The 17,212-nt window shown below is 42.6% G+C and overlaps 1 protein-coding gene across 7 annotated transcripts in view; it reads right to left on the bottom strand.

Annotated features, from left to right (window-relative positions):
* Positions 1-307: 307 nt before the first annotated feature.
* Positions 308-17,212, bottom strand: part of LOC144688822 (ceramide synthase 2-like) — a 61,950-nt gene continuing 45,045 nt past the window's right edge. For 6 of the 7 annotated variants that reach the window (XM_078555793.1, XM_078555791.1, XM_078555792.1 and 3 more), the window contains 7 exons: positions 16,097-16,154; positions 14,097-14,147; positions 12,782-12,874; positions 9,089-9,217; positions 4,621-4,727; positions 2,587-2,743; positions 308-1,165 (listed from right to left, as the gene is read on the bottom strand). In XM_078555793.1, the coding sequence (XP_078411919.1) occupies positions 989-1,165; positions 2,587-2,743; positions 4,621-4,727; positions 9,089-9,217; positions 12,782-12,874; positions 14,097-14,147; positions 16,097-16,154 (772 nt within the window). In that variant the 3' untranslated portion in view covers positions 308-988. The remainder of the gene's footprint in view (positions 1,166-2,586; positions 2,744-4,620; positions 4,728-9,088; positions 9,218-12,781; positions 12,875-14,096; positions 14,148-16,096; positions 16,155-17,212) is intronic. The other variant, XM_078555797.1, reaches the window with a different exon arrangement.

Here is a 17,212-nt window from a genome sequence, read left to right as displayed (position 1 = left end):
CCTCAGTGGCGGAAGGAGGCAGAGCTGCAGAAATTAAAACTCTTGAAGCACATCCCTTTCCGGTTCAATGTCTGTGAGAATATGCTAATCCTAGTGAGAAAACGTGTTGGAAGCTGGATCACTATCATATCTCAGCACTTTGATCATTTCCAGAAAACTACTGAAACGCCATTAAAAATCCCTTAAATCAGAAGCTGGATTTAAATCCAGTTTGATGCTCTGTGCTCAGCCCAGTGATACTACTAGGATTTGTAACCTGTCAAGGACTAAACACTCAAACACACCCCAAAATACATCCACCAATAAATACATAAAAATATAACACTAAATATTTCAAATGTTTAGCATATCAGGACAAAAACAGCTTACACTGGGGTCTGGATTGTCATGTCATTCTGCCAGAGAGTTCCTTATCTCAGCTATGCTGCTTATCAGCTCAGGCATCTCCCAAGAATGAATCAGCCCAGGCTGGTCTTGTGCAATACATAGTGTCCACTATGAGAACCACACTGCAAAGTCCTGGGGAATTAATGACACAATGGGGGTGGGGGATGGGGGATGGGGGGGCCGAAAACACAAATAAAACTGGTCAGTTCGACAAAATCGTTCAAATAACTTCACTTTGTTAATCAGTATTTCAATATTGGAAGTGTTTCCTGGATGAGATCCTGAATTCTTTATCGGCGTGAAGGTCTCAATAGTGATGATGTGATGTATGAAATGGGAACATTGTGTTAAACACATGCCCCCTGACAAAATATTTGAAGTCAAATGAAAAATGTGAGGTTTGACCGAGGTTATGAAGGAGAGGCAGGTCCATTCAGTTGAATTGTGGATAATTGTAGATTCTGCAGCTTTGAGATCCTTTTTACAAATGTATAGGATGAGTGTCATAGCAGGCAGTTGTTAGTGTTCATCAGCAAAAATCTAAAGAACAAATCTTTTAATAAGTCGGTGCTAACCTCATCCTTCATTACGCAGCTGCCAGCTACCTGACTTTGGGCAGCTTGTTCCTTTCATTTGATTTGCTTTTCATCCCATTTGTCATTTTATTTAGCACACCAATGTGACTGGTCGATGATGCAGACTTTGATTCCATCCTCCCATCTTCCTCCTCCTCAGTCCTGTCACTTTCTTCATCGTCACTCCTTTCATCCTTATCAATCTACAGCAGATCCAAAAAAACCTCACTTAAATTTCCAAAGGGAGATTCTATACTTTAAATAATCTATCGCTTAGGCTATTCATGCAAGATCCCCTCAGCTGGCCTTCTTCCATCAATTTCTGTAAAGTGTACATCGTTCTATTAGTCTGATTACTTCCACCCAGGACACTTTCCCGTCTCGGATCAGGAAGGAAATGGAGCAGCAGAGTGGAGAATAGACACCCCCACTACTCACCTCTTCTGGTCAAGGGATGTTCTGATCCCTCCCCTCAGGGAATCCAACAAGGTAAGATGGGGAAATACTGAACATGATTAAGTGCTGCTCAACCAAACTGGATCTTTGAACTGTCACGCACGAGACCTGCAATTTCTGAAAGATTCTCAATGCCTTCTCAGGGACAGCCTCTTAAGGTGAATGTTTTTTTTCAGCAAGTTCCTCGAAACTCTGCAAAGTTGGCCAAAAGCCAAAGTTCAAAACCAGCCCAGAGCAATGAAATGAGCATCAAAGCCAGGTTCAGGTATCAGTTCTTTATTATCCTTAGTTTTATCATTGGATATGAGGGCATCATTTAGATAGCTGCAAGATTAGGAGTGTGAGAAAATCATCGGAATGGGAAGCAGATATAATCACTTCTGTGACAACTGGAACAGCTCTGAGCAAAACAAGCTCAGCTGGTCAGCCTGCAATCGAGTGGGACACAGACGGAAAGAGAAAAAGAAAGAAAGAGTCAGTGTTGGAAATACACCGCACCTCCATCAGGGCCAGTAAAAGGTGAACATTGAGTGCAAAGTCTGGGTCATGACAATGGATGTACTGTGCCCACCATTTTCTGCTCTGGTTCCCTTGGACATCAGTTCATTGTGCAATTGCCTGTATTTGCCATTGATTGATACCATTTCACTTAGAGGTGGGTGACATGAAAATGGTGTACTAAGGATGACCTGTGTGATATACTTGCAATGCAAAGTACTTTTTTTTTTAAAAAAAGGTGATTATGGTCTTCTAAATATTAATTAGCGATCTTCCTTGGAATCAGGACTCCAGATGTCATTGCTCACAGCAGATCCTAGTGCCATTCATCTCTCATTTAAGAGTTGCCATCATAACTCTCATTTGGGCCTTCTGTTGATCTGTTGTTACACAGCAATAGGCTATAACATTAAATGAAGGGAGCAGAGGTTTGGGCAGTTTACTGGATCATCTCATTCACTGTGGATTTGGAATGATCAAGCTCCTTTTCCAAACTTATGGTTCAAGTTGATGAACAACTGAGCCCAGTGAGGAGAGTTCAAAATCCTGTTGTGAAACTGACCTAACTCTGGTAACCAACCAGGTTTACCAGCCCCAGTTGTGTTGCTATCACCCTCGAAGTCTGCTCACTATGTATTTCCAATGCATTTCACATGTAGCACATCCTTACCTTCCCAACAAACACGAACTTGGCTACCATTCTCAAAATGAGGTAGGCCCAAAATATGTGCAACAGCTGCAGGACCATCAGGAGAACATTGAAAAAATAGTAACCAAAGAAGGGCTGGAAAATCTCCATGGAGTGGTAGAAAGTGGTGTAAATTACCCTGCAAATGATAGTTTTCAACAGTTAGCAAAGACAGATAGGTGACAGGGAAAGAAAGCATCAAACATCATCCCAACTCACATCTATTGGCTCGAGATTCATAGGTGTATTGACATTCAGTTCAGTCTCATCTCAGTAACTGCATCTCTTTAATGACACAGGTTGCTGGTGGGAAGGTCTTTATATTCAAAGGCTGGTGGTTGGAAGGGTGGGGTTAAAAGAATGTTTGCATGGATTCTGTACAGCAAATTGCATGCACTAAAGGGGTTCAGCTGGGTATATATAGGTCAGAGTTCATGTGTACAGTTCCTCATTGCTTTACTCCTACTTGGTCAGATATTAGGCGAGGCAGAGTTAAGGTAAAACACCTAACCCCACAGAATGGGAAACAAAACATTTATTGTGGGTAAACCCATAGCCGCTCTCTGATGTATAACAGTTCCACAAACAAACATTTGCCTGTCTAACCTCTTTGTTTGGTGCAATTGGTGCATTGGTTGGCACGTAAAGAGTAAGGAGAGTTCTCAAAGATACTCACTAGCCCTAAAACACAGATACATGCAGTCAACTTTGAATTAAGATTTAAAACAAGCTGCACGTTAAACCTGCCCCATGCAACTGCTGTATCATCAAGGCCCTGATGGTGGCATCACTGAGCTTGCACAGACTTTACTCAACAGCACCACCTGTGGGACCTGTGTTACTGAAGCCTTAAGTAAGGTGCAATTTACATCTCCATCCCCCACCCCACCACTGTCACAAAGGCTACAACAAACAGCATTAACCTCCCTGACTCTCCCTCCACAGATGCTGCCAGGTCTGTTCAACATTTCCAACAGTTTCTGTTTTTATTTTGCATCTTTGTTCAGCTTTCAGGTTTGCGTTTTTCCAGAGTTGTTTGGCCTTAGGCAAATTAACATTTAGGTACTTAATTACTGACTTGTACTTTTGTTTGAGTCAGTCTTTAAGTGCAGTTATCTACAGCATTGGCATATTGTCCAATAGGAACTGACCACTGGGGCACGTAAGCTTTCAGGTGAAAAGCCTTCAACTTGTCTTTAGTGTTTCAGATGCTGACAGGCAGATGTGTGTTTCCAGCATTTTCTGTTTGAGATTCCGAGTGTTGTATTTATCCTGAATGTCAGCTGGAAATTTGAATAACCTGATTTTCTAGGTGATTTTCTCAATCTGCATTGCACCCTGCCTACAGACCAGTTTTCTGCTTTTTCTAAATGAGTAATTTACTATAAGAGATACCTGCAGGCAATCAAGACCAGGGTAAGCATCCACACACCCCAAATCAGAGTGACAGTGGGCGGTGCCAGGAATGATTGCCAAAGATTCAGGAAGGGCATAGTCCCTCCCTTGATCTATCCTTCACATATCTCAGCATTAGATATCAACAAAAACAGATAAAAGAATCTCCACGTCAGCAACATGAATTTTATTCATTGCAGCCTTTTTGACTTTGGGGCTACTGGTAGTATTAAAATGGGCCTTAATTAGAACTGCAGTAACACAGCTTCAAGAGTAACTTTCAAAAGGAAATTGGGTACATAATTGAAAAGAAAAATTTGCAGAGCAGGGGAATGCAACTAATTGGATAACTCTTTCAGAAAGTGGGCACAGGCAGGATGTGCTAAATGGCCTCCTCCTGTACTGTAAGACTGTTTTCACAGGGCTCCTAGAAAGGTTGTGTCTAGTGTCCAGTACAATTGGCAGCCTGTGGCAGACCATCTCCTTGATCCTGCAGTAGAAGAGTTTCTCATTAGCTTGAATGATAATAGATTGATTTCTCATCAACACTGAACCCTTTTGGACACCCCCAAATTATCCAAAGTGGGAAAAACACAACATCCCAAGCAAAGAACTACTCACACATTTGGAAAGATGATAAGCCGTGTAATCAGAAAGACCACAGCAAAGACCACGAACAGCGTGTCACAACTCTTTCGCCATTCTGCATAGTTCAACATTTTCGCGCACTGCAAATTAAATAAAAAGACAAAGGATTCATGAACTGAAACTCGTCTTGGGAATCGGTCCTCAAACTCGGGATTTATTTCAAATTCCTCTTTGAACATTGGCCAATTAAATACTTGGAAGATTGAAGCCATTGTCTTCAGTCCCCACCACAAACTCTATTCCTTAGCCACTGACTCCCATCTCCATTCCTAACCACTGTCTGAGACTTGTGGGATTGGAATTCCCTCTAACTAGGAAATTTATGGAACATAATTTCAAAACCCACAAACATGTTTTGACCTCATGATTGGAACTATAAATTACAAAGAAAGATAAGTTGCAGTTAGCAGTACAGGGCTGGACAGCAAAGGGTTAATTCGGACATTTAGGCCTGAATTTTTCTCGTGTCAGGCGGGCTTAGCCACGGAGCCGACCGCCGCCCGCGATTGGCTCGGCACCACGATTTCACGCGGGCAGGCCAATTAAGGCCCCCAGCATGGATTGCGAGTGGTAGCGCTGAGAGCTACCTGTGTGGGTGGGGGGAGGAGGGAGAGTCAGGTCCAGTGCTCTTTTGCACATGCGCGAAAGGGCGCTTCAATCTCCCTGAGGCACGGAGCTGCCTTAGGTAGATTGAAGCACTTTTTAAAGAAATTATAAAAGACATTAAAAATTTAATGAAACATGTCCCCTTATGTGACTGTGTCACATGAGATGGGACATGTTTTTATTTTTCAAAAAAAGTTTTTATTCAATTTGTAAAAGCTGTAGGAAACCTCATCCCGCTTGTGGATGAGGTTTCCACTTGGCCTTTTCGCCTGCCAACCATTAGGTTGGACGGGCAGTGTAAATTTGAAGTTAATTAGTTCATTAATGGCCTTAATAGGCCTTTCAGTTATCGGCGGGCGTGCAGCTGACTCCGGCGTGTGCCCGCTAAATGAAATATCGTGAGACAGCGCAATGACGTTGTTTTACGTTCCAGCATGTTGGGCCTGCCCCCGAACGCTGAATGTAAAATCCTGGCCTTAGTTAAAACAAAAAGTGACTCAACAAAAGGGTTTGGACATTGACTGACTACTATCAGGGAACAATGGCACCAGGGAAATGCCATTACCTGCCATCAACTGATGCAATCAAGAAGTCTGATTACCCAATACAATGGTACAAAGGATATAGCATCAACACAATACACTCAAGGAATTATGCAATAAGGTCTGCATCACAGCCAACAGTACTGGAAATAGGGTCATTCAAATCCTCATTAACTTTGGAGCCAGGTGCTGTCACTGTGCCACCTCAAACAGCAGGAGAACTGCTCATATTTGTCTGGATACATCTTCCATGGAAAACCCTGTATTATTTCAACCGGCAGGAGCTGATGACACTTGTCTGGACTTTGTGTGGAATCAACTAAATGGACATTGGAGCAACAGGAAATATGTTTTGACATGTCCGAGTTAAATTATTATAAAAGAAGGGTGGATCTGAGTATCTGGGCTGCATTTGGAAGCAGGGTCAGGGCTGGTCATCTTGACTCAGGCCTACATTCTACACCATTGGGGATTGCAAGTTTCAGCCAAATCACAGTGTTATTGGTCTGAGGGTTTTGTGAAGGTTTGGGGTGAAAACTTGGTGTTTTTTGCTGGTACCTTGTAACTTGTTTCAGCCATATATCTTGGTAATATTGGTCTGAGGGATTTTTTCTTAAAGTTTCGGGAGGTGTTTCGCCTGTGTTTTTGTAAGTTTAAACCAAGTTGTGGGGACTTTGTATGGAGTTAGCATTTTTTGTAAGTTTAAGTCCGAGTCGTGGTGACTTTGTGTCGGGTATTGGGAACCGGGATGTTTTAACTTTTGGTGTTTTGTACTGTGGGGTTGTGGGTGATTCAATAAAGCGATTGTGAATTATCAGAAGAAACTTGTCTCGCTGGTCATTCTGTTCAAGTCATACACTTGTGAATCTGGTGTCGTGACCTTGAGTATGGGGATGGTCTCCGAGAAAAGGGAACCCCCTACAGATTGAACCGGACTGCTTGTAACCTCAGCAACTATTTGACCCTGAGATGATCTTCCAAACTCACATCCTCTCCATTACCAAGGCCACTTACTTCCACCTCCGTAACATCACCTGTCTCCGCTCCACCTCCGCTCATCTGCTGCTGAGAAACCTTCGATACCTCAACTATTCTGATGTCTTCCTGGCCAGCTTCCCACCCTCCATAAACTTGAGCTCATCCAAAACTCTGCTGCTAACTTCTGAACTTGCACTAAGTCCTGCTCACCCATCACCCCAGTGGCTGATGACCTATGTTAGCTCCCAGTCTGGTAGCATCTGGCTGGCAGCACCTCCATTTTGAAATTCCCACCCTCAAATCTGTCCAAGGCCTTACCCATCCCCATCTCTATACCGTTCTACCCAGCATGGGGGAAAGACATTGGTGTAGTGGGAACATCACTGGACTAGTACTCCAGAGGTCTGCACTAATGCTCTGGGGACATGGGTTCAAATTCCACCACGGTAGCTGGTGGGATTTATAGTCAATGAGTAAAGCCTGAAATTGAAAGCTAGTCTCAGTAATTGAGAGGGTGAAACAATCACCGATTGTCAAAAAAACCCACCTGGTTCAGCAACGTCCACTGGGAAGGAAATCTGCCACCCTTACCTGGTTTGGCCTACGTGTGACTCCAGATCCACAGTAAAGTAGTTGATTCTTAACTGCCCTCTGAAATGGCCTAGCAAACCACTCAGTTCAGGGGCAATTAGGGATGGGCAACAAATGCTGGCCTCGTCAGCGACACCCACGTTGCATGAAAGAATAAATTTTAAAAAGAACAATACTCCAAGATCTCTGCACTGCTCCAATTTTGGCCTGAGTGCGCCTCTCTGGATTTCCTTTACTCTACCATTGAAGATCATGACTTCAGCTTCCTGGAACCCAAGCTCTGGCATTTCCTTTACTAAAACTCTCTGCCTGTCTACCTCTCTCCTCATTTAAGCCATTCTTTTAAACCCACTCCTTTGACCAAGCTTTTGGTCACTTGTCCCAATATCTCTGTGAATGTCAAATTATGTCGGCTAACAATCCTGTAAAGCACCTTGGGATGTTATTATGTTAAAGGCGCTATGTAAATGAAAGGTGTTGTTTTTAGTGATGGTCTGGGTCTGTCGGAATGTCAGGTGCTCTAGAATTAAATCTCTCATGTTGGGCCCCTGAACTACCACATCACTCGTATCTGAAAATTCTATACACGACAGATTTTAATGAGTCAGTCCTGTTTCTGGCCTCTCGGATATTTCAAAACTGGTGCTTTCTGATGAGAAGCGAGGGCTGGGAAACAGTGAATATCAGCATTAAACACTTGGATGAAGAGATGTGGGTATGGGCTAATTGTAGCCACCTCCTCCTCCCACACCCTCCCATTTATGCTCTCCACAACTCCTAACCCACCTCGGATCAGCTAACCCAGCACAGATTTGTGATCGTACCCGTCACTTTCCGGATAGTATGACATGATGCATTAATCCATATAGCCAGCAGGAAGCTTGTATGTGACGCTTGACCATATATTCATTCTGGACTGGTCAGGTTCCAGTCAATTCAACAGAAACAATATCTCAACAGCAAGTTCCAAACCTTACCATGGATTGTTACGATCCCTGTAGAGACTGATAACGTTTTTTTAAAAAAAAGAAATTCGAATTTCCAGTTAAAAGCTGAAAGGATAACATGACAAGATTTCACGTTTTAAGTCTTTTACTGTAACACCATACTAAAAACACTAATGACTAAACACTATTTTTGCAGGTAATTTATACTTTAAACCATGGAACAGAACTTTTTACTTTTAGCACAACCAAAAAAAACACACTTCAGAGGTATACTTTACACTATCTTTTAAGTGGATATTCAATTCTCCCAGAATCAGTCAAAAATGATTCTTAGCTCTCAAGGGTTTACTTTTGTTCTTTTCCTTTCTCAGCTTGGTAACTTATAATGCTCTGAAATTTCCTTCATGGTGAGGGTATTACTGGAGATCCTCCCTCTAGCACACGCTAGGTGAATCTTCCAGCTTCGTTTCAACACCTCACGAATTTGGTCTTATCAATCCGAACTCGAGCTTCCACGGGCATTCAAGCGCAGTGAACCATAGAGACATTTGGCCGTTAGCTGCTATCCCTCTCTCTCTCCCGCAGACCCTAGTAGACTAACTATGTATGAGAGTTTTCAGAGATATCTTAGAAACCCTCCCCTCTCAACCTTAACCTGCTCATTTACTGAAAGTCCAAATTTCAAACTGACCCAATCTGGGCAAATCGGGACATATCCTGAGAGACCAGTGGCACATCAGTATCCCTATGGGTCTGCATCTTGTAAAAGTAACTCACCTCCATAATATAATCAGATGCATCATGAACTAACATCACCAGGGTCCCCACCCGGATGTAGTTGGCACAATAGGAGAAGCCAATCAAAAAGATGGTGGCAATGTGGTGAACAATCTGCTCCTTGAAGTCCTGCAGCAGAAGAAAACAGAAGCAATTTAATCAGAGCTAAAAGAGCACACGACCCTTCAGATAGGACTTAAATCAAGTTAAAAATAGTCTATTGCCTTCAAGCAATAAGTATTTCAGGCTCCTCAGGCAGACAATCTCTCCAAAACAACCAGGATCAGCTGTCCCTAAAGTCTGCATATTTTTCACAGCTCCAGAATGCTGTTACTAGCACCTGACCTCCTCCTAGACCTGGGTTCAAGTGGGTTTGGATGATTTCCAATAAAAACAGAAAATGTTGAAAATACTCAGCAGGTCTGGCAGCATCTGTGAAGGGAGAAATAATGTTAACATTTCAAGTCAATGATCCATCATCAGGTTCTCATGAACCTGTTTAAATCTAGAGGAAAACCAAAAGGAGAGATCTCCTGTATTGTACACTTGAAAACATGGCTTAAAAGTAAGTTATAATTCATGCATTTATATAGTACCCAATCACAGGGGAATGTCATATATGGGAAATATGCCCCAGAAACAGGCCATTCAGCCCAACCAATCCATGCTGGTGTTTATGCTCCACTCAAGCCTCCTCCCATCTAAACCTACCATCATAACTATCTATTCCTTTGTCCCTCATATGCTTGTCTAGTTTCCACCTAAAATGCATCTATACTATTCACTAACGATTACACGGTAGTAAGATGCAGACTCTCATGACTCTCTGGGTAGAGATGTTTTTTGTGAACTGTGTATTATATTTCTCGGTGACTGTCTTATATTGATGGCCTGTAGTCATGTTTTTCCCCACAGGAGGAGACATTTCCTCCATATCTACTCTATTAAAATTTTTCGTAATCTTAAAAACCTCCATTAGGTCACCTCTCTCGAGAAAAGAAGGCTGAGGGAAGAAACCCAGCCTGTCAATCATTTCCTGATATGTATACCCATGCATTCCTGGTATCATCCTTTTGAATACTCTCTGCACCTTCTCCAATACCTCTTAATCCATTTTATAATATGGCGACCAGAACTGCACACAATTCTAACCAAGGTTCAATACAGATTTAGCATCACTTCCCTACTTTTCATTCTATTGCTAGAAATTGCCAACCTGTGGCACAGCTTTTAGCGATTGGTGTATATGTACTCCAAGATCCCTTTGCTCCTCTACCAGTTGCACCATTCAAGTAATAATTGACCTCCCTATTTTTCCTACCAAAATGTACTACCTCACATTTATCTATGTTGAAATTAATTTGTTATTTATTTGCCCATCATGCTAGTTTATCAACATCCTCCTGTAATTTGTTGCAGTCTTCTTCAGTATTGACAATCGTCCCTAATTTGGTGTCATCCAAAAACTTTTCACAGAGGTGAACTAATTTTACATTGAGGGGGCAGGGGTCCAGAAACACAGTCCAATAAAGAGAGAGTTAAATTCAACAAGACTTATTGCATTGCTTCCTAATTTAGTTGTCTCTCAGTATTCCCAAACCTTGCTCAACCTTCAATCAAAGCTTGGTATCAGCTAACCAATACTTGCCCACTTAGTTCCTCTCCATCAAAAACAGAAAATGCTGGAAAAACTCAGCAGGTCTAGTAGCACCTATGGAGAGAGGAACAGAGCTTACTTTGAGTCCATATGAGGGTCATGCGGACTCAAAACATTAACTGTTTCTCTCTCCAAAGATGCTGCTAGACCAGCTGAGTTTTTCCAGCATTTTCTGTTTTTGTTTCAGATTTCCAGCATCCGCAATATTTTGCTTTTATCTTAATTCCTCTCCACTATGTTTTCCAACCTTCCTTGGTGCTGTACTATGGGACTGGGCTCTTCATCCAGTGCCCCTTAATGAGGGAGCTCTAAAGACAACTTCAAGTTCAGCTGTTGGCCTTGCTATAAATATTTATTTAAGATTCTTGATTGCAACAAACAAATATACAAGCTCCAGAAATGTGTCTAGTTCTGAATTGTTTCATGAAATCAGTCAGCCAGCCACAAACCCCTGGATCAGCAGGCAATCCCCTCAGAAGCTGCCTTAAATATCTCAGACCGATGACGACAGTTATGAAATTTAGTGCCTCAATGAGATTTTAAATGAGAGATGGAGTGCAACCTTAGTGCTGTAGCACTAAGACTTCAGTAAGAGCAGCACGAGGTGATATCAGCTGCACTGGTCCAAGGTGAAGGGTGAAACTCAGTTCCAGCCACTGATTCAATTTTCTGTGTAACGTGATACTGAAACAGAACACCGAAAGATCATTTTATTCCATTGGTAGCTCCTCGGGGGGCTTTTGATCTATAGAAACTAATCACACCATGTAATTCCAAACATTCCCTTCCAAACATGAGCCCAGTGCGTTTGCAAACCATAGCAACTTTTAACGTGGAAGCAATTTAAAACAGTTGAGATTTTTTAAAAATCTAGGTCACAGGTAAGTCAGGTGTGACAATAGTAGAACAATATATAGAATCTGTGATTGAGAGATAATTATTTAAGGTAGTTTAAAAAAAACCGTGTCAAATCAAGTCCACAAAGGAACTCCATGAATCCACTGCTTACATAACCTTTAATATCTCCACATCAAAACTCTCAGCCTCGATGTCCTTACGTTGTAGGAAGCTTATACCAGTGGATGATGTACCTCACTTGACTCCTCCATCGTCTCTAAATTGTCAAATTACTTATCCAACATCCAGTACAGATTGAGCAGAAATCCCCTCCAATTAAATATTGAGAAGACTGAAGCGACCCTCACCATAAACAATGCTATCTTGCCGCTGATTCCATCTTTCCCCTGACAACTGAGACTGAACCAGACTGTTTGCGACCTTGGTGTCATAGTTGACTCTGAGATGAGCTTTCAACCACATATCCACGATGTCACCCATTACAACCTATGCAACGTTGCCCATCTCCACCCCTGCCTTGGCTCTTCTCTTACTGAAATCCTCATCCATGCCTTTGTTACCGCTAGACTGCACTATCCCAATACATTCTTGGCTGGCCTCCCACATTCAACCCTCTGTAAACTTGAGATCATCCAGAATTCTGCTGCCTGTTTCTTAACTCACTCCAAATGACATTCCCCATTATTTGTGCTCACTGACTTAAACTGGCTCAGAGTTAAACAATGCCTCCATTTTAAAATTCTCAAACTTGTTTTCCCATCCTTCCATGGCCTGGCCTCTCCTTATCTCTGTAAGCTTCTCCAAACCTACGATCCTCCGAGATATCTGTGCTCCAATTCCAGCTTCTTGAGCATCCCTGATTTTAATTGCTCCATTATTGGTGGCTGTGCCTTCACTTCCCTGAACCCAAAGCTCTAGAATACGTCCTAAACCTTTCCACCCATCCATCTCGCTTTTATACTTTAAGACACTCCTTAAAACTTTCTTCTGACCAAGTTTTTGGGCATCTGCCCTGATATTTTCTATTTGTAGCTTGGCGCCATATTTTTTGTTTTATAATGCCCGTGTGAAGTTCCTTGGGATGTCTTCTTCTGTTAAAGGTGCTATATAAATACAACTTGTGGTTGTCGTCAGTAAGATGTTAACATTGATCAGTAACGGATCAGGAAGTCACTTACCTTCCTCTTCACATCCAATGAGACCCTGAAGAGGAGGGACCAGTAGAAAGCCAGTTCTATCATATAGTACCAGTACTGGGAGGGTAGGAACACCTGAAACAGAACTAGTAACTTAAGAAAAACGGGGCTAAAAACTGAAACCAACAAGATGAGAGAGCAGCACACTGAAATATTTTATAGAAAAAGAACATATGCAAGAAAACAAAACAGGGTTAAATAATGAACCAAATACAAAAACTAGATTTGACCCCCCATGTTTCAAGAGGGGCAAAGGGGAAAACAATCAGAAAGCAATGACCGACTGGGATTGCCCTACAATCAGGATCATGGTGCAGGAATGATCTATTTTACATTTTATGCAGAATGCGTTCGATCATGGGGTGAAGTGAGCTGTTGGAACCATCCCAATTCATACACAGTCAGAGTTGTAATGGCACAGGAGGCAGCCACTCAGCCCGTCAAGCCCATGCCAGCTCTCTGTTAAAGTAATCCAGTTTGTCCCATCCCCCGTAGCCCTGAAAGTTGGTTTGTGCCCACCCAATTTTCTTTTCAAAATCATTAACCATCTCCACTTCCACCACCCTCCAGCAGTGAGCTCCAGGTCATTACTACCCGCTCTCCTCCAGACACAACATCGTGTCCTTAAAAGATTCCAGGGTTTTGCATCCTGTCCTAAATTCTCCTTTCCCCACAGTGAGTGACATTGGCCAGGCAGCATCCATTGCTCTAAATCAGATTCAACCGATGTGAGCCAGACTGGATGGCTGGTACATTTCGATGAAGAACATTAGTTGGGGTGTCACAATCCAGAAGCTTTCACATTCATTTACTCTGACCATTCCCCAAGTTAAGTGTTTTATTAAAGTCAATTTCCATTACCATGGTGATTTAAACTAACGGCCTATACAGTGACTACTACTTTATTGTCCCCTTTATCTGCCCCATAATCTTTTATACATCTACAAATGTCACCCCAGACATTAAAGAGCCTCAGTTTCTCCAGTCTTCACCATAATATAATCTTTTTGATGCCAAGATGTCACCCTTGTGAGTCAGTGCAATCTCTCTGGTCCAACTCTGCAGTTTCAGTCACTGAGACGGGGAGAACACACAGTGCTCAAAATGCAGTACAATCAGCACAGCACACAGTTTAAACTCAACATCCACTAACTTACATAATGTGGATTAACAATATCAACTGAACATGCTGAGGACATGGCCAGCGATAGGCTGCCCACATGAGAGGATGATTGGGCCAGTTTAAGCATCGCTCTTTGCATATAATATTTACTTTGCAAACACAGTCAGTACATACTTGCTGAGGGTATCCTTTCCAGCACTCCTTTTGATCCCAGAACCACGGTTTCTGTAAACAAAAGACAAGTGTTTGCAATGACTAACAATCAGATTGGATAGGTGAGTGAAGAAAATGTTAACAAAGGGATTTAGGAACGGGGCAAGTAAATGCGATTAGAACTATTTGCTAGCAATGAGGGTAAATGGCCTATTTCCTGTTTTAACTTCCATTTATTTCTTTAACTAGTTCTAGATTTCTCATCAAGGCCACATCTTTTACTTGCTGAGAAGGAAGGTGCCTAACAATTGAAGCATAAGAACTTGTTACAGTCAACTGGGTTCATGCTGGAACCTTGGTGACCCCTTTAAACTATTGTTGCATGTGATTATACTGAAGAACAACATACCCTCTAATTTTTCTGTGTAGTGCATAGCTGATTGTTTAAGTGCATGGGCCCCACACAGTTTCGAGGGCCCATTACTCAAGAGCCCTATGTCATTGTTCAGGATACTAGAAAAACACTCAAAACAGCAGAGCTCTTTCCCTTATTTTCTCCCCTCTTGACATCCCAATGGCACACATTTCAGACAAACCTCTGCTATGTTAGTTCACGAGCATCTTCTGTGAGGTGTGTATGGATGGAGCAAAGGAAACAGAAATCAGGGCCACCTAACCTGTCCTTGGAAGGGGAGCAGCTCAAATACTGGAAGCTCAAACAGGATGCAGCTGGGAGATCTGTGGTTAAACCTGCCCCTCCACTGAAAAATAAGTTGTCCTGCAAAGAGGTTTGGGAGATCAGGACACCAGAATGTAACTTTCCTTGCATCCACCCTTTTCCCTTGTATCTGCAAAGCACAATTACTACAGACAGTCATCCAATTCAGGAAGCTCACATTATTGGATCTGCTCACATGGTGCCATTGGGATAGAACAAACCTTACATTCTTGTGCAACACCCAACAGAAGTGGGGTCACAATTCCCACAGTTGCAGGGTTGGTAGCATCTTGGTAGCATTTAACTGAGCCACACAAAATTTGATCTTGGGTTCCATGCCTGGTTTATCCAGACCTGGGCTGGTGGTTGGGTAATTGTAATCAGCATCAGTGCCCCAGAAATGAGGGGGAGGGGAAGTGGAGGAGAGGGGGAACAATAGCCAAAAGGTTGCTCCTGGTCACTGTCTAATGACTCCTGCTGGACAATCCCTGCATCAGGATACTGGGCAAAAACATGGCACTAGAATTGTCCCCATCTCCAACGATTCTGACAATATTCGCTGTCTAGGCAGAGCAGATACACTCTTGGTCCCTCAGGTGCTGGATAATCGCTCTTTCCTGAGCTGAGGGCACCAGAGGTGGCTGACAGGTGGGCGGATAACCCCATCCCCCCCACCCACATACACATAACCCAGGAGCTGTTGTTCACAAAAACAAAGTGGCAGAACCCTGAAAGGCAAAGTACTGCAAGGCAGACAGTGCCAGTAGAACTGTATCCCAACAATTCACCGACACCACAGGAAGGTTCAACATCTTTCAGAAAAGAGGGGAAAAAATTGGAGAGAAAAACTATTAAATCAAATCAGTGCACTACAAATCACCTGCTATATTAAATAAATACTGCCTTTGCTCCTGAAAACAGGCACTAAAATGGGGAATTCTCTTTCTGCAGCTTCATGCAAAACATGTGTTATTAGGGAACCAAATAGAACTTTGAACTAAAGTATAGACAGTTAAAACTGCAGTAAAACAGGAACATGATAAAATGCCTCATGGAAGTTCAGAACATCATCACTGTAAGCTTGTGATTTTCTTCTCTAACATTCTGCTTTTGAAACATCGAGTATTTCACTGGGATATGACTATCAATAAGCTCTGTCATCAGTAGTAATCCAGACTCCATAGCAATCCCAACAAGAGAAGGGGGTGAGGACAGCATTAGGAATTACCTGCCAAGCCCTTTAAAGCTTGGGCCTCTTTCCAACACAGCTAACAATGCAGCAAACAAGAGGATTTATACTTACATCAAGGAGCACACAGAGACCAGCAACAAAAGCAAGCAGGTAAAACGCAAACCTCCAACTGCAACAGAGGAAGAGAAGAAGTGAGTGACCTCAGGCTGGGACTCAGAACAGGAGGAGCCAGAAGCAGTCAAAGTAAAACAAGAGGAATAGCCCCTTTCATGAGTCTTAAACTTTTGCAAAAAATATTAAGCAAATTGTTTCACTGCCACTACTGTACAAATGATCTATACACCAGGTGGGTGAACAGTCAGAATCTTCAAAGGACAATGTGGGAACTTCAGTGATGTGAAACAGAGACCACAAGTTTGGTTTCTCCCCCATTTGTGGCTTCACGATTTAAAAGCTTTAGTTACTAGAAACGTATCAGAAAAGGAAACGACAAACTCCGGCAATGATTCCCTCTCACTGGCCCATACCCACCTTTTCTTTCCCTCCCCAACCCCCTCATTGATGATTTGAGGATCCAGATCACTGTCTGTCAATCTTCCCATGAAAACCACAAGTGTGATATCTCCATTACCCTTCAATATTCCTTTACCCATATCACTCTTACCTTTTCAAATCTCAAGATATGCATGTTTATGGTAGGAAACATTATCGAATTGGAGTTACACTTGTGGGGGATATAGGTGGGGTGGCCATGGCAGAGAGGAATTGAAGAGTGTAATAGTAATTGAGGGGTGCAGGCATTTTGGTAGCAGTGGAGGGGCGCGGGGCCTGGGTCTGGCAGGTTTGCAGAGGTTTTGTTCACGAAAGTACACAGATAATCCAACCCACCCACAAAGCTCCAATAAAGCAGGCTGGAACATTTGTTACATAATATTCCACTCCTGAAGGCACCAATCCTCTCCAGGCTGCAATACCCCAAGTATAAGCTCCTATTGAGATATAGATTCATGTTCAACTCGTGTCCTCAGATTCCTAATTAGTGTAGCCATTTATGATAAGTTAGCCAGACGTTGACACATTTTCCAGCATTGGGGTCACAGAATAGTAATCAGGTGCAGAAATCTATAATACAGACTTGGCTGGGAACAAATCTAGCATCTTAATACCATGCTTGCATAGATCTGTCAAGCCAAGGCCAGGGATGAAATCTGAAACTCTCTTGCCCCA

This window comes from Cetorhinus maximus, chromosome 13, assembly GCF_964194155.1.
Source record: "Cetorhinus maximus chromosome 13, sCetMax3.hap1.1, whole genome shotgun sequence".
Classification (NCBI taxonomy): domain Eukaryota; kingdom Metazoa; phylum Chordata; class Chondrichthyes; order Lamniformes; family Cetorhinidae; genus Cetorhinus; species Cetorhinus maximus.
Note: the sequence above shows the minus strand (reverse complement) of the source record. Positions and strands in the feature narration are given on the sequence as shown.